The 23,053-nt window shown below is 42.4% G+C and overlaps 1 protein-coding gene across 2 annotated transcripts in view; it reads left to right on the top strand.

Moving 5' to 3' along the window:
- Window positions 1–23,053, top strand: part of eml6 (EMAP like 6) — a 524,201-nt gene that overhangs the window by 68,614 nt on the left and 432,534 nt on the right. For both annotated transcript variants that reach the window (XM_087991388.1, XM_043695965.2), the window contains exon 5: window positions 3,021–3,206. In XM_087991388.1, coding sequence (XP_087847514.1) covers window positions 3,021–3,206 — 186 coding nt within the window. The remainder of the gene's footprint in view (window positions 1–3,020; window positions 3,207–23,053) is intronic.

Below are 23,053 nucleotides of genomic sequence, written 5' to 3' on the forward strand. Positions count from 1 at the left end.
GCTCCATTCTTACTGCTTGTTCATTTTGTATTGAATTGGAAGCTGTCAGCCTCTGTGGCTTGTATTTTTTTTAACGCAAAGGGAGATGCAGCAACTTGTCATGGTTTGGAGGACCATAAGATCAAGGGAATGGACATGTTGCTGTACAGCACCATGCTGTGTTAATGTCATACCTATAGCATATGCCAGCAGCTTACACAGTAAACACAGTGCATGTGCTTTCAACGGATAATCATGTGTGAAAGTCAGAGGGAACTAGCCTTTGGTGGAGTCACGGGGTACAATAGTCCGGTGGGGTACTGCAGCAGTCAGTTAAGGGACCCATCTTCAGTACCTAATAATGTGACAAAGGGAGAGATTGAGTATTGTGGAAATGACTGTAAGTACAATTAGCAGTTATACATGAATAGGAGAGTTGTTAGTGAGGTGTCCCAAGTGAGGGAGCTGAAAGTGCACCAGGCAGAAATAATTGGTAGTTTGAGAGAATGAAGTGGGTGACGGTTGTTGAGTGGACTGGTACATACAGTAATGAGAATTATAGTCCATAAGTCTTGGTGGGTTGAATGTGCAGTGGCAGAGTTTGAATGAGTGGTGGCCCTGTAAGTAAGAGTTAGCAGACACAAGATGTTAGCACTTAGAGTCATAGAGATGTACAGCATGGAAACAGACCCTTCGGTCCAACTCGCCCATGCCGACCAAATATCCCAACTCAGTCTAGTTCCACCTGCCAGCACCTGGCCCATATCTCTCCAAACCCTTCTTATTCATGTACCATCCAGATGCCTCTTAAATGTTGCAATTGTACTAGCCTCCACCACTTCCTCTGGCATCTCATTCCATACACGTACCACCCTCTGTGTGAAAACATTGCCCTGTAGGTCTCTTTTATATCTTTCCCCTCTCACCCTAAACCTATGCCCTCTAGTTCTGGACTCACTAGAACTAGAACTTTACCCACCCCAGGGAAAAAACTTTGTCTATTTATCCTATCCATGCCCGTCACAATTTTATAAACCTCTATAAGACCTCCGAAGTTCCAGGGAAAACAGCCCTAGCCTATTCAACCTCTCCCTATAGCTCAAATCCTCCAACCCTGGCAACATACTTGTAAATCTTTTCTGAAATTGTAGAGACCATTAACCTCCTACCTGCACTACTATATGTTACATTTTACCTGGAACACTGCCCTGAACCCAGGTTGCTATCTTGGAGTAGGCTGGCTAAGTCTGAAGGCAAGCCCTTCTTTGCCAGTCAGCAGGGTGAAACACTGCTGTCCTTTTCCATTGCCCTATCTGTCTGCACCTTCAGGTCCCTACCAGCAAACTGAGGAGGAGCTGACATGCCTTCCTGGGCCATTTCCTTTGGGATATGATACACGGTCGCAGTGTGAAAGGCAGCCCCTGGCAGGCAGTATCTGAAATGTTGCAAATCTGGGTTTTAAATATGGCACCAGCAGCATAAATGTAAACTCTTGGCAGTGGCATCTAAGTATGACTTTTCTGCCACTTGAATCTATGGGATAGGTGCCAAAGACGGCAGTTGCAAAATTAATAAGATCTAGAGTGAAAGATTGTGTAAAAAATATCATGGACCATGGTGGTCTGAATGTGATGTGTTTCACTTGGGGGAAGCAAATACTTTGTCAATAAATGGTAATATTTAGTCCATTGTATCTACAAGTGCTGTGCAGTGATCAGTCCTACCAATAAATAGATACATCTGCAACAAGTGGCTTGACAATAGTGAGATCAAATAGACTTTTCCCTCATGTTGCAGCTGATACCGACTGTATCCAAAAGATGTCCTTCAAGGTTTGGTCAGTTCCGTCAATTGTGATACTACTGAGCCACTTTTGAAGTGCCTCACCCAAATTACAGTTTTTGCCCTTGCTACTATTTGTGTTTTTACTGAAGGTGTTCAAAATGAAGGAATATTGATTTATCTGTCGAGGGAGGTGGTTTGTGATAATCAATATGTGGTTTTCTTGTGCATTTTGACATAATACCCTGATACTACATGGTGTTAGAATTAATGATGAACACATCCAGTTCCCTACCTCCTGAATATAGGGACTTGGCAGTTGGTCAGTGAATGAGTCACAGAAATAGGGGAGAGTGCAGTTGGAAATAGCAAGAGGCAGCAAGCCACTCCATACAGGATGAAGGCCAGAGGGATGCAGAGGTGTAGAAATGACAGCCAGGACTCAGACAAGTGGCTCACTGGACAGCACAAGCACAAATCAATACAGATGCCTATTGACCGGTCACACCAATGATGACAATTATGACAGAAAAGGTGTGTATGTCCTGGTGGACACAGTTGTTTTACATTAATGCTGTTTCATCTTTGGACCTGTTCTTCTACGTTTCTCTTTGCTCCTCTAATTACCCTTTTACTATGTCTCCATTTTCCTGTAATTATCTCCTTGGCCTTAATTCTGCCGATTTATTCTTATTGGTTTCACTTTTCATTTGTTTGTTGATCAGGTCAGGGTCATATTTGTTAATCCCAAGAAACAACCAGTTAAGTGGGGAGTGCACACTTTCTGGCTGGACAGTGCAGTTTTTCAGGATCTTACCATTCCAGAGCTGGTCTTGGATTGGTCCAAAGTTATAGCATCTTGTATTGTCAACCGAAGCACTCCAGAATCCAGTGATGCTTTCTGTTTGTGACGGTGCTGGATAGCCAAGCAGAAAAAGAAACTAGATGAGTGGGTTTCCATGATTTGAAATTGTCATCTTTAAAAAGAAGACAATAAATATTAAGAATACATTCTTTGAAAAAATGTAGGGGATAAAACAGATAAGTGGATATTGAAGTAGAGATTATAAAAGGAAATTAAATATATGTTTTTTATTAAAAAAGGAAGATAATGGAAATATACGTAGCAGTAATTAAAGAAATAGCATACATGATATCTGTCACTTCTGTTGCTGTGAAAACAACAATTTAATTGAAAACGTTGATTTATTTTAAAATGTGTAGACTTATGAAGTTTTGTTTCCCTTTTCATGTTACAGTTCTGGACATTATGTGGGAATGCACTAACACCCAAAAGGGGAATCTTTGGTAAAACTGGTGACCTACAGACCATTCTGTGTTTAGCATGTGCTAAAGATGAAACTACATACTCTGGTGCATTAAATGGCGATATTTATGTCTGGAAAGGGCTAAATTTGGTCCGCACAATTCAAGGAGCTCATGGAGTAAGTAAATCTGATATACAGTACATAGTTTTTTCTCTCTCTCTTATTTTAACATTAATATATTTTATCAATGAGTTTAGTTGTTCTAATCACAAAGTAAATGTTTTATATCTTCATGAACATATCAAAATATTTTTTAACTTTTGAGATTCAAATTATTATGTTTGTTTGCTTCTCCCCACCTACATACGTGTAGTTGTTTGCTGTTCAAAATGTATACGGTGCTGGAGTAGCATGAAACTGTTTCTGCAGATGAGTACAGAATAACTGAATGTCAAGAAAAAGTCCTATTTGCATGTGCTATCACAGTAAGCAGTATTCTAAATGTTGTTTGACAGCTGAAAATGTGCTTAGAGTAAAAGTAAGGCATGGAAAATTTGAATTTAAATCATTTAGTCTAAAATTAATTTCCTCCATTACTAATTGGTGCATAATTCAGGTATTTTTCTTAATTTTATCATCTGTAAAAAGACTTGTGTTAACCATTATATATTGAAATTGGAGGGGGTCAATTAACTCAGATGACTAATAATGTCAACAACATGCATCCAATCCCTCTTGGCTGAGGTAGTTCTTGGGGCCTACGTTCTTGCTTGCCTCAAAGTTAGTAACTCTCAGTGTAATGTAGCAAGGGGTATTTGGATACTCCTTGCCTTTGAGACCATGCAAGAGCAACCAAAGGAGTTAAGGCAGAAGTTTACATCCATCTAATTCTTTAGTTTGGGTTTAGCTGTAACAAGACCTTTTAAAACCACCCATGGTTTGGACATAGCTGAATACCAAGGAATATACCACTACAACTACTAAAATAATTGATTTCATTTTAAAATGCATTGATAAAGCAGATTGTATTTCAGTACGAAAATATCTTTCACAAGTGTCAATGTTTGCCTGCAATATCCAGCATGCCTGCGTGCAATAAGCATCACTCTTAAATGCCTGTCATGCATCATATGTGAAAAGCTATATTTTGGCCTTTGACCCAGATTGTTGCCATGGCAGAGAGCCCCTTTGACAAGATGAATATAGTAGAAGACTTCAGATATCTGAAGTGTTGCCTTACAATAATAAGTGGAATGGAGTATAAAGGAAGAAATAGTGAGAGCCTATGAGAAAACTGCAATTGAAATCAGGAGGGTTATAATCTACATCTCAAGTGAAAAAATTAGATGGGCAAAAGTGGCCTACTTGAGGATTTCATAGCCAAAACAGAAATTGCTGGACAAACTCAGCAGGTCTGGCAGTACCTTTGGAGATAGTACCTGTTCTGAATTTGGATGGATCTCCAGCATCTATAGTTCTTTGTTTCATAATGCATTATCAATGTTGGTATTCCCTGTCACCATCAATATTCCTTCAAAATTGCTGTTAGTATTTTTTTACATACCATTATATTTGTAATAGCATCTAAGTCTTTATGCAGTGTTTGAATTGAATCTTTCTGTTTAGAACACATTCTTATATATTGTTTATTAGTCTTCAGGCTTTCTGCTGTGTTACAATATGACCATAATGGGTTTATATTTTTTGTGCTCATGCTGGTATTTAATAAGTGTGCATTAATTGTTGATTTACACATTATTGCATTCTTCCACATTAATAACTGCATGTAATATTCAAATGCAGTGATGGCTTCTTCCAACAAATCTATTTCCACCTTGTCATCTTCATGCACTTAATGAAACTGTAGGCTCCCGATACCAGAAATCATTTTGATGGAACCTCATACTAAGCTATCTGTTATTACTGAATCATCAACGGTGCCTATGGATACATTTGTCTAAATATTGATGATTTACCATCCAAACTGTTGATATTTCATCATCTTGAGCCAACATGAATGTGTACTTTTTTAAAGAAATGCTTGCAATTCTATACTCTCCAAACTTGGCTGCCTACAGTGTCACCCTTAAACCTCTATCCAAAGCAATTTAGTGAAAGAAATCATAAATTGATACTGAAAACTTAATTAACATTGTGAGAAGTGCAATTTTGATACCTATACAATTTTCTCTTTCTTTCCCCATTTCATTGAAATTGTGCCTACCAGCCAGTTGATAAACCCATCCCTTACTCTCTCAATCCGTCTCCACTCATTTCACTTGAACTCTAACCATATCCTTCTTTCTGTTCCTTTCTTCCACTCCTTTATTCTCCTTCTTATACACTATTGATCCAATTTGCTCCTTCTTCCCTCTCTTAATCTTCATCCTATTTATATATCTTTATCTTATTATTTATTGGAAGGGGGATTGAGTTTCAGAGCCACAAGCTCATGCTTCAGCTGTACAAGACCCTGGTAAGGCCGCACCTGGAGTATTGCATGCAGTTCTGGTCACCACATTATAGGAAGGATGTGGAAACTTTGGAAAGGGTTCAGAGGAGATTTACTAGGATGTTGCCTGGTATGGAAGGGAGGTCCAATGAGGAAAGGCTGAGGGAACTGAGGCTGTTTTCGTTGGAGAGAAGGTTGAAAGGTGACTTAATCGAGACATATAAGATAATCAGAGGGTTAGATAGGGTGGACAGTGAGAGCCTTTTTCCTCGTGAAGGCTAACATGAGGGGACATAGATTTAGGACAGATATTAGCTGTAGTTTCTTCACTCAGAGTAGTAGGGGCATAGAACGGCCTGCCTGCAACAGTAGTAGACTCGCCGACGTTAAGGTCATTTAAATGGGCATTGGACATTCATATGAATAATAATGGAATGGTGTAGGATAGATGGGCATCAAATTATTTTCACAGGTTGGTGTAACATTGAGGGCTGAAGAGACTGTACTGCGCTGTAGCATTATACATTCTGTAGCAATATCCCATAAACATGCCCTTGGCAGAGGCAAATTCAGTAAAATAGATTGTCTCATAAGCAATTCTAGCAGCAGGAAGAGAACCCAAGCTTTTAGATGTAAAAGAGAGGAATGACAGCTTCCATGCCCAGCTTCATGACCCTCTATAACAAAATCCCGGTTTTGTGGAAGTTCGACCCCACCCCTTCATGCTGCTTCCATTATTCCAACCATTTAAAAAAAAACAAGAATTCACAAGCTGTTTACTTTATTGGCTTGGAACAGTTTGCTTGCCACCTCCATCTCAACTTCTCTTCATAATAAAACCAGGACAAAATACACTTCTTAAAGCCCTTATATCATCACATCCATTCTTGAGTACATTTGTAAATCAATCATATGCAAATCGGAACACAATATAATGCAAACTAAAATATCAGTTTGTAAGTATGAGTAAATGTCTGTTCTTTAAAATTAACATTAATGTTGAATCTCTTTCATAAGTGCAAGCGTTTGTAAGTCGGACGTTCATAAATCGGGGACTTACTGTCGAAGTGCAACCTTTGACTCAGACACCTTATTGAAGTGTAGAGCCTTGAAATGTAGCTGTGCCATACTAAAAGATCTTCTTAGCCCCAGGTATGATAGACAAGATGTTCACTATAGCCAGTATTAACTGCTCATTACTAATTCTCCTAGAAATAGTGGTAGTGAATTATCTTTTTGAATCGCTAAGTTCCTTGAGGTTTTGAGACACCCACAGTTCTACTAAAAATGGAGTTTCAGAATTTTGAGTTGATAAAGTGTGGCACTGGAAAAAGCTTTTTCCAGCTCCACACTTTATCGACTCTGACTTGTCCAACATCTGTAGTCCTCACTATCTCCTAGTTTAAAATTTTGAGCCAATAACAATGAAGATAATGGTGATATCACTCCTCTAGAATTCACTAGAGAGGAAGAAAAGGACAACAAACTCCCATTCCTAGATGTGATGGTACAGAGAACACCAAATGGAGAATTCACCACAAAGGTATACAGGAAAGCCACACACACAAACCAAGTGCTAAACTACAAAAGCAACCATCCCAACACACACAAAAGAAGTTGTGTTCAAAAGGGCCACAACACACTGCAGTACACCAGAACTGCAAAAAGAGGAAGAAGAACACCTATACAATGTATTCGCCAAAAACGGATACCCCCGCAATTTCATCAACAGATGCCTAAGGGAAAGACAACAGAATGACGTCATGCCACAACCCAAAGGACTAGCCACAGTACCATACATCAAAAACATTTCTGAACTGACAGCCAGACTACTGCGACCACTAGGACTCATAACAGCACACAAACCAACAGCCACTCTCAGACAACAACTCACCAGAACAAAGGACCCGATACCCAGCATGAGCAAAACCAACGTAGTGTACAAAATCCCATGCAAGGACTGCACAAAACACTACATAGGACAAACAGGAAGACAGCTAACGATCCGCATCCATGAACACCAACTAGCCACAAAACGACATGACCAGCTATCCTTAGTAGCAACACACTCAGATGACAAGCAACATGAATTCGACTGGGACAACACTACTATTATAGGACAAGCCAAACAGAGAACAGCCAGGGAATTCCTAGAGGCATGGCACTCATTCACAGATTCAATCAATAAGCACATCGACCTGGACCCAATATACTGGCCACTGCAGCGGACAGCTGGAACTAACAACCAGAAGCGGCAGATACAAATCAATATAAATGCTGGAGGAAACATCACAGAAGTGCTTCACAGGAGGCTCCCAAGCAATGAGGATGTCACCTAGACAGGGGACGAAACGTCTGCAACACAAATTCCCAGCTCGGCGAACAGAACCACAACAAGATGGACATTGCTTTGCTCTTTCAGCTGCAAAATTGATGTTCATGTTACCACACATGTTTCTGAACTCATTATTGACAATAGAAGGGCATTTGCCAGCTGACTATTTTTGACTCAAACATTGTAAATTTTCTTCTGGAGAGAAGAAGTTCAAAATGGATTCATTTTCTGCTAACAATTCATTCCTTGGTTGATAAAAATCCCCTTTATCTATTTTAAGAATATTGGTCAGATTTTTTCATGTTCAAGATGTGATAATTTGAAATATTTGTTTGGTTTGTACTTGAAATAATTTTAATCTTTCATCTTTTCTTGATTCAATTCTAAATTAATTTAATGTAGTTCCCTTTGAATGGTATCAATATCTTCTTGCTTTGGATTTCCACTATTTTGTCTAACACTTCCCCTTCGATTTTGCTGGACTTGTAAAGACTCACCTGACTTTTTAAAATTGTCAGATGTGACTCTGATTCAGAAGTTACGCACCCATTTCTGAGTCACTGTTTTTGCTGATAGTGGAGCCTCCCGATGGCTCAATCACTTTTTCTGAGGTTGCTTTCCACATGATTCCTGAGCCTGTATTCCAGCACTTACTTATGGGCACAATTTCAGCTCTTGTGCAGACAATTAGATTCACTAAGCTGTAATTGCCCTTCACTTTTCTGAAACCCTAATTTCCAAGCTGCACAGAGCTGTAATTGGTTTGCAGGGTGATTTCTGAGCCCTAGCACTTCCTAACAATGTAATCAGCAATCTTTTGTTGCTGTATCAGCCCTCAATCACCCAGGACTTTTTTGAGTTCTAACTGTGCAAAATAAGCAAATGACATCACTTTCCTGCTTGGTGCCTCTTTCTCTGTGTCTCTCCTAGAGGCCTCCTCTATCACAGGAATCACTTTTTGTGTGGTGCCATGCTGATGCTGTGATTTTCTTGCTGCAACATCCATGTGGTTGCCCTCTTGTCCAAAATGGCTGACTCTTCAGCTTTGGAGAGAAAGCTAGAACAATTGCATGCATTGGCTGAGAGGCTGCAATGCTCTGTGCATGGTCAGAAACATTCAACCTGCCATGAAATGGAGTCCTTAGTTTCCACCCATGAGTAAGGTATATCAGGTTGATAATGGTGTTCGGTCCTAGGATGTTGCCTTGAAAAGTGAGATTTTGAGCATTTAAGTTTTTCTGAAAAATCAAAATAAATTGATGACTGAGTTCATGAATTATTATTTCAAGCAAGCATTTGATAATTATTTAGTGTAACTTATGTTACTGGCAATCCAGAGGTCTTGAGTAATGATTTGAAAATATGATTCCAAGTCCAGGGAGTCCAAAACTAAAGGGCATTTAAGGTGAGAGTGGAAAGATTTAAAAGGCACCTAAGTGGCAACTGTTTCACCCAGTGGGTGAGTGTGTATGGAATGAGCTACCAGAGGAAGTGATGGAGGCTGGTGGGTTGGGATACCTAGTCGGCATGGACAAGTTGGACACAAAGGCACTGTTTCCATGCTTTCCATTTCTATGACTCTATGACTCTAATTACAGCATTTAACAGGCATCTAGATGGGTACATGATTAGGAAGAATTTAGAGGGATATGGGCCAAATGCTGGCGAATGGGACATTTAGACTGTCTGGTCGGCATGGATGAGCTGGACCGAAGGATCTGTTTCTGTGCTATACACCTCTATGACTAATTAAATAAATTTGTTAGCATTTCCAAAGAGATCGATAAGCTGATTAAAAAAAGTTTGGTACTTCTTCTGTTAGCTGACTGTCAAAATTTCATACTTTAAACTCTTTGCTGTAAGAAATTGTTTAAAAAAATCATTGAGTAATCATAAATAGCAAACAGAGTAGGAATATGTGAGTCATTTTTTGGTTTGCAGGCTTTGCTTAAGGGGTACGACAACAATTGATGCTTGACCCCAGCTATTCATAGTCCATAACAATGATTTGGATATGGGGATTGAATGTAATATTTACAAGTTTGCAGAGGTGGATATGAGCATTGTGAGGAAGACACATGTTTCAATGAAATTCTGAGAAGTTAAATAAGTTGGCACTATCCATTTGGTAGGAAAAATGGTGAGAAACTGAAGACTGTTGAACTTCAAAGTGACTGGGTGTCCTTGTTCATCAGTCTTTGAAATTTCACGTGGAAGTATAGCAAGCAATTAAGAATCCAAATACTATGATGGCCTTTTTACCAAAAACATTTCCATGTAGAAGTAAAGATATGGAACCACAGGAAATGGATGAGATACTAAATGAGTATTCCGCGTCAGTGGACTGTGGAGAAGGATATGGAAGCTAGATAACATGGGGAAATTAACAAGTGATATCTTGAAACATGTCCATATTACAGTAGAGATTCCGAACATCTTAAAATAATAATGGTGGCTAAATTTTACGACCTGACCAGATTTATCCCAAAACTTTGTGGGAAGCTCGGGAAGAGATTCCTGGGCTCCTTGCTGAGGTATTTGTATCATTGATAGCCATAGGTGAAATATTGGAAGACTGGAGGTTGGCTAATGTGGTGTCATTATTTAAGAAAGGTGATAAGGAAAAGTCTGGGAACTATAGGTTGATAAGCCTGACGTCAGTGGTGAGTGAGTTGTTGGAGAGGATTCTGAGGGACAGAATTTACATGCATTTAGAAAGTGACTGATTAGGGAGAGTCAACATGGCTTTGTGTGTGGGAAATAGTGTCTCACTAACTTGATTGAGTTTTTTGAAGAAATGACAAAGAAGATTGATGAAGGCAGAGCAGTAGATGCTGTTTGCATGAACTTCAGCAAGATGTTCGACAAGGTTCCACATAGTCAACAGTTAGTAAGGTTAGATCACATGGAATGCAGGATGGGTTAGCCAACTGGATATAAAATTGGCTTGAAGGTAGGAGACAGAGGGTGGTGATGAAGGATTGTTTTTCCTGACTGGAGCAGTGTGACCCGGTGGTATGCTGCAAACACTAATACTGGGTCCGCTACTTTACATGATTTACTTAAATGATTTGGATGTGAATAAAGGAGGTATGTTTAGTAAGTTTGCAGATGACCCCAGAATAGGTGATATAGTGGATAGTGAAAAACATTGCCTCAGAGTACAATGGCACCTTCATCAGATGGATCGATGGGCCAAGGAGTGGCAGATAGAGTTTAATTAAGACAAATGTGAGGTGTGTTTTGGTAAGGTTAATTGGGGCAGGACCAATACACTTAATGGTAGGGTCTTGGGGAATTTTGCTGAGCAAAGGAACCTAGGGGTGCAGGTACATAATTCCTTGAAAGTGGAGTCATAGGTAGTCAAGGTGGTGAAGAAGGCATTTGGCACACTTGCCTTCATTGGTCAGTGCATTGAGTATATGAGTTGGGATGTCATATTGCGGCTGTACAGCACATTGGTTAGGTCACTTTTAGAATACCATGTACAATTCTGGTCTCCCTGCTACAAGAAAGATGTTAAACTTGAAAGGATTAAAAAAAGATTTACAAGGATGTTGCCAGGATTGGAAGGTTTGAGCTATAGGGAGAGGTTGAATAGACTGGAGTTATTTTTTCCCTGGAGTGTTGGAGTCTGAAGAGTGACCTTTATAGAGGTTTATAAAATCATGAGGGGCATGGATAGGGTGAAAAGCCAAGTTCTTTTTCCCAGGGTAGGGGAGTTTAAACCTGTGCCCTCCATTTTTGAGGTGAGAGGAGAAAAAATTAAAAAGGACCTGAGGGACAACTTTCTTACACAGAGGGTGGTGTATGTATGGAGGATATGGTGGAGACTGGTACAGTTACAACATTTAAAAGGCATCTGGATGGGTACATGAATAGAAACGGTTTAGAAGGATGTGGGTCAAAATCTGGCAATTTGGACTAATCAATTTAGGAAGTCTGGTCGGCTTGGATGAGTTGGACCGAAGAGTGTGTTTCTCTGCGGTATGACTCTTTGACTCTATGTCTTATTGCAATTATATAAATCCTGAGGCCGTGTCTGGAGTAAGGTGTGCAGTTTTGGTCTCCTTATTTAAGGAAAATTATATTTGCCATAGAGGATTCAACAAAGTAATTCCTGATTTCTGAGGCATTGACCGATGAAGAAAGATTAAATAGATTTCATTAAATATTAATTAAATTAGCCTATATTCCCTGGGGTTTAAAGAATGAAAGATGATCTCATTCAAAGTGAATGTGGAAGGACAGTTCACCTGACTGGAAACTGGGAAGTTTGGGGGAGGTGTTCTAGTGCCTGTCACATAGTCACAAAATGAAGAAGCTATTTGTGACTGACAGCAGGATGAATTTATTCACTCAGAGAATGATGTATTTTTAGAGTTCTGTGCTTCTGACGGAAGAGCAATTATTTGGTATATTCAGAATTCAGTTTGATGGAATTCTAAATGTTAAGAAGTTCAGAGATATAAGAATGGGGCAGGAAAATACAATAGCATCAAAGTGAAAGATCAACCATGATCTAATTAAATGACAGCTCGATGGGCTGAATAGTCTACTTTGTTTTTCTGTTTATACTATATTCTTTTACTAGGCAACTAATGTTTTAACTATAGAAAGTGACATCCCCCTTGTGTACCTACCATCGTCTCAGTCTCCAGAGAATTGTAGACCTATTAGCAACTTGTTCAGTGTAATCCATAACTTCTAATCTGATCTAGTATTTGCATTTTGCCAAATAGTAATATTGAGTCAAGTAGCTAGATGCTTTCCTTGGCTTTTGAAAAATTGTTAAATCCAACAAAGCAGGGAAGAAGCTCCAATGATTCCTGAAGAAGGGCATGTGCCCGAAACGTCGAATCTTCTGTTCCCTAGATGCTGCCTGACCTGCTGTGCTGTTCCAGCAATAAAGTTTCACCAATGATTCTTCACCCTTGGATACATCAGGATGAATCTCCTAGAATCCTTAAATGGCTTTCGCTTAAACTAAATGCTGTCCCACATCTGACTGTGGTGGTCATAAACTCAAGCAGCCTTTTCTTCCTCTTCTTCTGGTGGTAACGGTATCGAGGCTGCATCCGTCTTCGACTCTGAGGTTTCCTTGACAAAAGACGGATGCAGAGAACCCATGATTTCTGACAGCCTTTCTGGCTGTTCTGATGGATCAGGTATGTTTTTCTCCTGGCCTGTTTGCACAGTAGCAGCTTTCAGGTGATCTGCATGTTTGTTCAGGACTGCATCATCTATCCAAACTTTATATGTCACAGGACCTGACCTCGTGTCAATCTCGCCTCGTATCCATGCCGGGCCATTTCTGTAGTTCCAGCACCAACTTCATCCCTGAAGTAAACTCTTTCTCTCTCTCTCTCTCTCTCTCTCTCTCTCTCTCTCTCTCTCTCTCACTTTGAGGAGGTTTGTGGCTGGCATTGGAGTTCCAGATGCTGTTTCAACCTCCCTACCAAGGTCCAGAGTCTTCTCCTTTTCAGCAACTCTGCTGGGGCTATCCCTGTAGTTGTGTGAGAGATGGTCCGATAATCAAACAGGAATCGGGCAATTTGGTATCGGGTGGAGCTGTTGGTGTTTCTTTAATCCTGCTTTGAATGTTTGGACTACTCTTTCTGCCAGACCTTTGGACAATGAATGCCATTCAACTTTAGGAAATACTTGAATTCCCTGCTGGTAAATGATGTATCTTTGTCCTTGACCAATGCTCTGGGAGTCCCTGGGCATCTTTGTACTATGAATGATGCTCACAGTTTTTCATTCAACTTCACTGAGTTTGCCAAATGAACTTTATGCACAGCTAACCACTTTGGGCATCCAGAATAACCAGGAACATTGAGCCCATGAAAGGACTGTACGGTAACATAAATCCAGGGTTTACCCGGTCACGCCCACAAATGTGTGGGTGCTGCTGGTGGTCATTTTTGTTCTTGCTGGCACTGTGGCCACTGAATCACCATAGTTGCCAATCCTGTCCACCAGACGTAACTTCTTGCTGACATCTTGAAGGGTTTTAATATCTGCTGCCTCAGGGAAGCTTCTCATAACTGAAAATGTTGTGGGTCCACAACCAGTCATAAGATTACTCATTGGGGCAGATGAAAAGCAATATCACTTGCCAGGAAAAAATATTGCATTCTTTCCACATACTGGGCCCAGTCATTGATGGCAAGATCAAACAAGTCAAGCTTCCCAAATAATGGCATGATGCTAAAAATGCTTACCCAAGTTCAAAGACAACTATTGCAAGCAAATTTTCTTAAGGCATGTACAATTTTCTCTAAATTGAAATAACTGCACAGAGACTCATCCCCAAAGAGATGGCACTTTCCAGAATAAACTGGTTAAAATCCTATCCACTTTAAGAGCTAACTTACGTTTTCCTCGCTACGTATAATTCAAGTAACATTTTCCATCTGTCCTGCTACCCTTAACGTGTGCATTAATATCTACGTTGTGCATTAAACAGTTTATCTTGGCAACATATGATGTTTAGTGTCTAGTAATCAGATACAAGTAATGGTTAAGAATTAAAATGCAATGTTACCTCCTTGAATACAGGAGAAGAAGGGACACCCAGGGACAGATTGAATTGCTTCATGCCCCTCCTGCCTGCTGCTGTATAAAGCTCAATGACAAGCAACAGAAGATAAGTCTGAGTGCCTATCAATTGACCAGTGAGTGTCTATTGGACTTATCTTACAAAGACAATGGCTTTTCCCCGGAGTAAATTGAGTGCATACATGCTGGAGCCATGACAGCACTGAATTTGGATGGACTTCTCCACTTTTTGGGCAAGGCTGTGCTTGGCTCAGACATCTCTAAAAAAACATTTTCTTGCTCTCCGGCTGGTTTATTTCAGTTTTAACTAGAGGTTAGTCTTCAGCATATGTCTGGTTTTAGCCGTCCCTATATAGTCTTCCTGTTCTGGACCTCGGCTTTCATATTTTCCAACAGCTGCTGACATGTGTCTGTGATGTGAATATGAATGGGTAGCCACTGAGATCATGGTCTCTGTGCTGGTGAGGGTGAGTGATTGATGATCGTAGTGTTCTGTCTCATCACCCTCAGAGGTAGAGTTGAAACTTGCAGCCTGCCTCTTCTGTTTCTCTTGACTGCAAGGGTTTGTACTGGAGAACATAAAGACTTTTTCTCACTTGGATAATTGAAATCCTGGACTCTCCATCAATGCAGGATGGTCTACCTTCCTCCCCAGGGTCCCAGGTTCGATTCCAGCCTCGGGCGATTGCCTTTGTGGAGGTTGCACATTCTCCCCGTGTCTGCGTGTGTTTCCTCCTGGTGCTCCGGTTTCCACCCACAATCCAAAGATGTGCAGGTCAGGTGAATTGGCCATGCCAAATTGCTCATAGTATTAGGTGAATTAGTCAGAGGGAAATGGGACTGGGTGGGTTACTCTTCGGCGGGTCGGTGTGGACTTGTTAGGCCGAAAGGCCTGTTTCCACACTGTAGGGAATCTAATCTAATTCCGCAACCACCTGTTCTGTACAAATCAATATTCTGATGTCTCGGAGACCTCTAACTATCTACAACCGCTTGCTACTGTTATGAGATTTTTTTTCCAACAGGCAGAAAGAAGAATTGCATACCACCCCGGCAGGTGCATAACTGCTTTGTGTGTGTATGTTCATGCTCTCCCTATTAAGTCTTTCACCCATGAAGTGTCTGCAACTACTATACCTTCATATATTAATTGGCTGCCACACATGCACTCCATGTGAATACTGAGATATACAACCCAAATTTTTGTTTAGCATCCCTCTACATTTGTGCACTTGCATTGCTTAATGCAATTATGTGTATCACTTCGTAGTGATTATACAGTGCCACTTCATCTAAAAAACCACAGGAGGCACCCAGTATTGCTTTTGGACTCTACAGCTACTAATCCTGCTGCCATCTTTATCTAGATTGCCTTGGTTTGGAGGGATAGCCTTCTGCTGGGAAACATGACCTTCCTCTGTAATAACTGCACAGAGGCTGGTGTTCCGTCATCAAGTCATCTTTATTTACAGGGAAGTCCTTGACACTGATCCAGCTTTCCCCAGAGTGAATGCAATCTCTGATAGTCCTGTTCTTTTTTTTTCCTGTTTATATTATTTTATTAAACAATTACAAAACAGTTTATAAGAAACAGTTAACATTTACAGCTGTATACAACAGCAATTTTACAAGGGAGAGGAGCAGCAAAGCCAGGCCCCAAACCCTACCGTTCAACCAGTTTACAGGGAGATGAGGACAAACCTCAAATCCCAGTTCCACATATAAAAGACAGCGACAATGACATTGTACATGAGACAATACTGTTACGTACAAAAGTGCAGACAATACAGACCCAGCAAGCCCCCATCCCTCCCACCTTCCGACCACTCTAAGGCAGGCTGCTCCTACACACCTTCCAGCTCTCGGTCCACCCCATGCCTCTTCCAGTTCTCGGTCCGCCCTGACACACCTTTCAACCACCTCTCGGGCATCCTGACCCAGTACCCACCCGGGGTGACATAGTCCTGTTCTTATCTGTCAGCCAAGGCTTCTTGATTGGATTGTTAATCTAGTCCATTAGGGAACTGCTAGTCTATGAGGTCCACCTGACTGCCCTTGTTACAATCACTGAACCCAGAAAAGCATGCTGGAGAACCTGCAAGAAGACATTGGCTGAACTGAAGGGGCTCTTCTCAGAACCAGTTTGCAAAAATTTGGTAGGGTCACATCAGGTGATTCGAATCAACTTATGGGGATGGAAGTAACAGGCATTTCAGGGATCCAGGGGACAATTCAGAAGAATAGATGAACAACAGTTTCACTCAGAAAAAACCCTCAAAATTTGGCAGACCAATGTTACTAGATGGCAGGAAGAAGTGGATGCTGTTTAAATTTGTGAGGCAAGGTGGGGCTGACCACTTCCTGCCATACCCCACACATTCGCTGAACTGAAGGGCCTTTTATCAGCATTCAGACTGTTGACTGTGGCCTTCAGTTTTGAATAGTTATTTGGCTAGTTGCCATGTGATCGTGACTGGTCAACCATCTGCTGACAAACTGAAGTAAGACACACTTCTCGTTCCACCATCAGAACCCCAAAGGTAGAGTCATCGAGATGTACAGCACAAAACAGACCCATCCATGCTGACTAGATAACCTAAATGAATCTATCCCATTTGTCACCACTTGGCCCATATCCCTCTTAAATCCTTCCTAATCATATACTGTCCAGATGCCTTTTAAATGGTGTAATTGTGATACTAGAATAAAGTTTCACCGATTGCCTCCAAGCATAAACGTTTTCTTAGTAAAATAATCTAAGCCCTCCTTTGATAAGCGGACAAGGGGGCTGCAGTGGTAGTTTGGCACACTGAACTGTACAATGCTGAAGCTAGGCACTAACTCACGGACTCCTCTTCCTACTGCCCCCTCGAATATGACCTCACCTCCCATCACCAAACCATCATCTCTCAGACAGGACACAACCTTATCACCTCAGCGATCTCCTATCTACAGCTTCCAGCCCCCAGAACCTCGCACCATCCAGTCCTACATCTTACCCAAAATTCACAAACCTGACTGCCCCGGTCGACCCATTGTCTCTGCTTGCTCCTGCTACACGAAACTTATGTCCTGATATTTTTACACTGTCCTGTCCCCCTTAGTCCAGGAACTTCCTATATATATTCGGGCCACCACTCATGTACTCCACCTCCAACATGAGTTAGAGTCATAGAGTCATAGCGATGTACAGAATGGAAATAGACCCTTGCCGTCCATGCCGACCAGATATCCCAACCCAATCTAGTCTCACCTGCCAGCAACCGGCCCATATCCCTCCAAGCCCTTCCTACTCATATACCCATCCAACTGCCTCTTAAATGTTACAATTGTACCAGCCTCCACCATTTCCTCTGGCAGCTCATTCCATACACGTACCACTCTCTGCGTGAAAAAGTTGCCCCACGGGTCTCTTTTATATCTTTTCTCTCCCACTCTAAACCTATGCCCTCTAGTTCTGGACTCCCCAACCTCAGGGAAAAGACTTTGCCTATTTACACGATCCATGCCCCTCATAATTTTGTAAACCTCTATAAGGTCACCTCGCAGCCTCCGACGCTCCAGGGAAAACAGCCCCAGCCTGTTTAGCCTCTCCCTAAAACTCAAATCCTCCAACCCTGGCAACATCCTTGTAAATCTTTTCTGAACCCTTTCAAGTTTCACAACATCTTTCCAATAGGAAGGAAACCAGAATTGCATGCAATATTCCAACAGTGGCCTAACCAATGTCCTGTACAGCCGCAACATGACCTCCCAACTCCTGTACTCAACACTCTGACCAATCAAGGAATGTATACCAAATGCTTTCTTCACTATCCTATCCACCTGCGACTCCACTTTCAAGGAGTATTGTACAGAGGTCAAGATTTTGCTGAAAGGGTTGAATATAATACGACTTGAGGACTTTTCAGGAGAGTGAGTCAGTGATGAACTACTGCTGCATGAATCACCTTGACAGGTCATCATAGCAATCTCCACAATGTATTTGAACCTGCACTCCAAGGTCTGTTTGTTCAGCAACACTCCCTAGGACTTTACCATTAAGTGTATAAGTCCTGCTAAGATTTGCTTTCCCAAAATGCAGCACCTCGCATTTATCTGAATTAAACTCCATCTGCCACTTCTCAGCCCATTGGCCCATCTGGTTCAGATCCTGTTGTGATCTGAGGTAACCCTCTTCATTGTCCACTACACTTCCAATTTTGGTGTCTTCTGCAAACTTACTAACTGTACCGCTTATGCTCGCATCCAAATCATTTATGTAAATGACAAAAAGTAGAGGACCCAGCACTGATCCTTGTGGCACTCCACTGGTCACAGGCCTCCAGTCTGAAAAACAACCCTCCACCACCACCCTCTGTCTTCTACCTTTGAGCCAGTTCTGTATCCAAATGGTTAGTTCTCCCTGTATTCTGTGAGATCTAACCTTGCTAATCAGTCTCCCATGGGGAATCTTGTTGAACGCCTTACTGAAGTCCATATAGATCACATCTACCACTCTGCCCTCATCAATCCTCTTTGTTACTTCCTCAAAAACCTCAATCAAGTCTGTGAGACATGATTTCCCATGCACAAAGCCATGTTGACTATCCTTAATCAGTCCTTGCCTTTCCAAATACATGTACATCCTGTCCCTCAGGATTCCCTCCAACAACTTGCCCACCACCGAAGTCAGGCTCACTGGTATATAATTTCCTGGTTGTCCTTACCAGCCTTCTTAAACAGTGGCATCATGTTAGCCAACCTCCAGTCTTGCGGCACCTCACCTGTGACTATCGATGATACAAATACCTTAGCAAGTGGTCCAGCAATCACTTGTCTAGCTTCCCACAGAGTTCTAGGGTGCAACTGATCAGGTCCTGGGGATTTATCCACTTTACAGAGCACTTCCTCCTCTGTAATCTGGACATTTTGCAAGATGTCACCATCTATTTCCCTACAGTCTATATCTTCCATATCCTTTTCCACAGTAAATATTGATGCAAAATACTCATTTAGTATCTCCCCCATTTTCTGTAGCTCCACACAAAGGCCACCTTGCTGATCTTTGAGGGGCCCTATTCTCTCCCTAGTTACCCTTTTGTCCTTAATGTATTTGTAAAAACTCTTTGGATTCTCCTTAATTCTAAGGAGAATCCTTAAATCCTCCTTTGCCAAAGCTATCTCATGTCCCCTTTTTGCCCTCCTTATTTCCCTCTTAAGTATACCCCTACTGCCTTTATACTCTTCTAAGGATTCACTCGATCTATCCTGTCTATACCTTACATATGCTTCCTTCTTTTTCTTAACTAAACCCTCAATTTCTTTAGTCATCCAGCATTCCCTATACCTACCAGCCTTTCCTTTCACTCTAACAGGAATCTACTTTCTCTGGATTCTCGTTATCTCATTTCTGAAGACTTTCCATTTTCCAGTTGTCCATTTACCTGCGAACCTCTGCCCCCAATCAACTTTCGAAAGTTCTTGCCTAATACTGTCAAAATTGGCTATTCTCCAGTTTAGAACTTCAACTTTTAGATGTGGTCTATCCTTTTCCATCATTGTTTTAAATCTAATAGAATTATGGTCACTGGCCCCAAAGTGCTTCCCCACTGACACCTCAGTCACCTGCTCTGCCTTATTTCCCAAGAGTAAGTCAAGTTTTGCACCTTCTCTAGTAGGTACATCCACGTACTGAATCAGAAAGTTGTCTTGTACACACTTAACAAATTTCTCTCCATCTAAACCCTTCACACTATGGCAGTGCCAGTCTATGTTTGGAAAGTTAAAATCCCTTACCATAACCACCCTATTTTTCTTACAGATAGCTCAGATCCTGGATGTATTTCCTGGAATATCCTCCCTCACCACAGCTGTAATGCTATCCCTTATCAAAAATGCCACACCGCCCTCCTCTCTTGCCTCCCTTTCTCTCCTTCCTGTAGCATTTGTATCCTGGAACATTAAGCTGCCAGTCCTGCCCATCCCTAAGCCATGTTTCTGTAATTGTTATGATATCCCAGTCCCATGTTCCTAACCATGCCCTGAGTTCATCTGCCTTCCGTGTTAGGCCCCTTTTTCCGTTTCCCTAGCCCCCAATACCCTATCTTCAGCATGGACATCCAATCCCTGTACACATCCATCTGCCATGGTAAAGGCCTCCAAACCCTCCGTTTCTTCCTCTCCTGCCAACCCAACCAGTACCCCTCCGCAGACACCCATTCGATTGGTAGAACTGGTCCTCACCCTCATCAGCTTCTCATTCGACTCCTCCCACTTCCTTCAGATCAAAGGGGTAGCTCTAGGCCCTAGTTATGACAGCCTCTTCATCGGATACATGGAACAATTCATCTTCCGCAGTTACACTGGCACCCTTCCCCACCTTTTCCTCCGCTACATTGATGACTGTTTCAGTGCCAGCCCGTGTTCCCATGAGGAGGTCGAACAGTTCATCGGCAATACATTCCACCCTGTCCTCAGGTTCACCTGGACAATCTCAGACACCTCCCTCCCCTTCCTGGACCTCTCCATCTCCATCTCCAGCCACCTACTCAACACGGACCTCTACTTCAAATCCACCGACCCCACAACTACCTGAATTACACCTCCAACTACCCCATCCTATAAAAACGTGATCCCTTACTCCCAATTCCTCTGCCTCTGTCGTATCTGCTCCTAGGAGGAGCAATTGCAATCCAGCACATCCCAGATGGCCTCCTATTTTAAGGGCTACAATTTCACCTCCCACGTGGTCAGCAAGCCCTCCAGCGCATCTCTCCTATTTCCTGCACCTCTGCCCTTGAACCTAACCTGTCCATCCACAACAAGGGTAGAAACCCCTTGATCCTCACCTTCCACCTCACCAGTCTCCGGATACTGTGCATCATTCTCCATCATTTCTGCCACTTACAATCAGACTCCACCACCAGAGATATATTTCCCACCCCATCCCTATCAGCATTCCGCAGAGACCATTCCTTCCACGACTTCCTCGATAAATCACCTCCAACCATCCCACTTTCCACCCCCAGCACCTTCCCTTGACATGCAAGAGGTGTAAAACCTGCAGCTACCCCTCCACCAATATCCAAGGCCCGAAAGGATCTTTTCACGTTTGGCAGAGATTTTCCTACACATCCACCCATGTCATCTACTGTGTCCGTTGCTCTTGATGTGGTATCCTCTACATCAGGGAGACAGAACGACAACTCGCAGATCATTTCATGGAACACCTCTGAGACACACACCAATAGCCCCACTGCCATGTGGCTGACCATGTCAACTCCCATTCCAAGGGCATGCAAGCCCTGGGCCTCCAAGTCCTGCTCCACGAAAGAGGAGAAAGTGAGGTCTGCAGATGCTGGAGATCAAAGTTGAAACTTTATTGCTGGAACAGCACAGCAGGTCAGGCAGCATCCAGGGAACAGGAGATTCGACATTTCGGGCACAGGCCCTTCTTCAGGAATGAGCAGAGAGTGTTCAGCAGGAGAAGATAAAAGGTAGGGAGGAGGGACTTGGAGGAGGGGCATTGGAAATGTGATAGGTGGAAAGAGGTCAAGGTGAGGGTGATAGGTCGGAGTAGGATGGAGGCGGAGAGGTCAAGAAGAAGACTGCAGGTCAGGAAGGCGGTGCCGGGCTGGAGGGATTCGGCTGAGACAAGGTGGGGGGAGGGGGGATGAAGAAACTGGTGAAGTCCAAGTTCATCCCCTGTGGTTGGAGGGTTCCCAGTCGGAAGATAAGACGCTCCTCCTCCGACCGTCGGGTTGTTGTGGTTTGGCGGTGGATGAGTCCAATGACCTGCATATCCTCGGTGGAGTGGGAGGGGGAGTTGAAATGCTGTGCTACAGGGTGGTTGGGTTGGTTCGTCCGAGGTGATTAGGTTGTGTATGGTTGAGGAGATGATGGTTTGGTGATGGGAGGTGAGGTCATCATCAACAGGACGCCTACTTGCAGAGTGCTTTGGAGAAAATCTCTGGGGCACATGCATGAAGCAACCCCACCGTCCCGTAGCTAAACACTTTAACTCCCCCTCCAACTCCACCAAGGACATGCAGGTGCTGGGTCTCCTCCATCACCAAACCCTAATCACCCAATGCCTGGAGGAAGAAAGCCCCATCTTCAGCCTTGGGACCCTCCAAACACACATGATCAATATGGATTTCACCAGTTTCTTCATTTCCCCTCCTCCCACCTTATCCCAGATCCAACCTTCCAACACACCACCGCCCTCATGACCTGTCCTACCAGTCTATCTTCCTTCCCACCCTCCTCTCTGACCTATTACCATTACCCCCATCTTCATCTACCTATCACATTCTGAGCTATCTTCCCCCCCCCCCCAGCCCTATTCCCCTCTGATGTATCTCTCTACCCTCTTGGCTCACAAGCTTCATTCCTGTTGAAGGGCTTGTGCCTCAAGCGTCAATTCTCTGCTCTTCGGATGCTGCTTGACTTGCAGTGTTTTTGCAGTAACACACTCTCGACTCGGCCTAATTAATTCAAATTGACAACCTTCCACTGTTGGACAGATAAACACTGCATTTGATCACTTCCATAAGATTGTTGGAGGTGGGAATATATTGGACCACTGACTCGAGACTTTCATATTAAAGTTTTCACTATGCCTTCAGTCCTGTGTCCATGAGCTAGGACAGTTCTATCAATGTATGCTAAATTTTCTTTGCTCATTTCAAT

The sequence above is a fragment of the Chiloscyllium plagiosum genome, unplaced genomic scaffold (assembly GCF_037043375.1).
Source record: "Chiloscyllium plagiosum isolate Xiang-an unplaced genomic scaffold, Cpla_swu_hap1 HiC_scaffold_10, whole genome shotgun sequence".
Lineage (NCBI taxonomy): Eukaryota > Metazoa > Chordata > Chondrichthyes > Orectolobiformes > Hemiscylliidae > Chiloscyllium > Chiloscyllium plagiosum.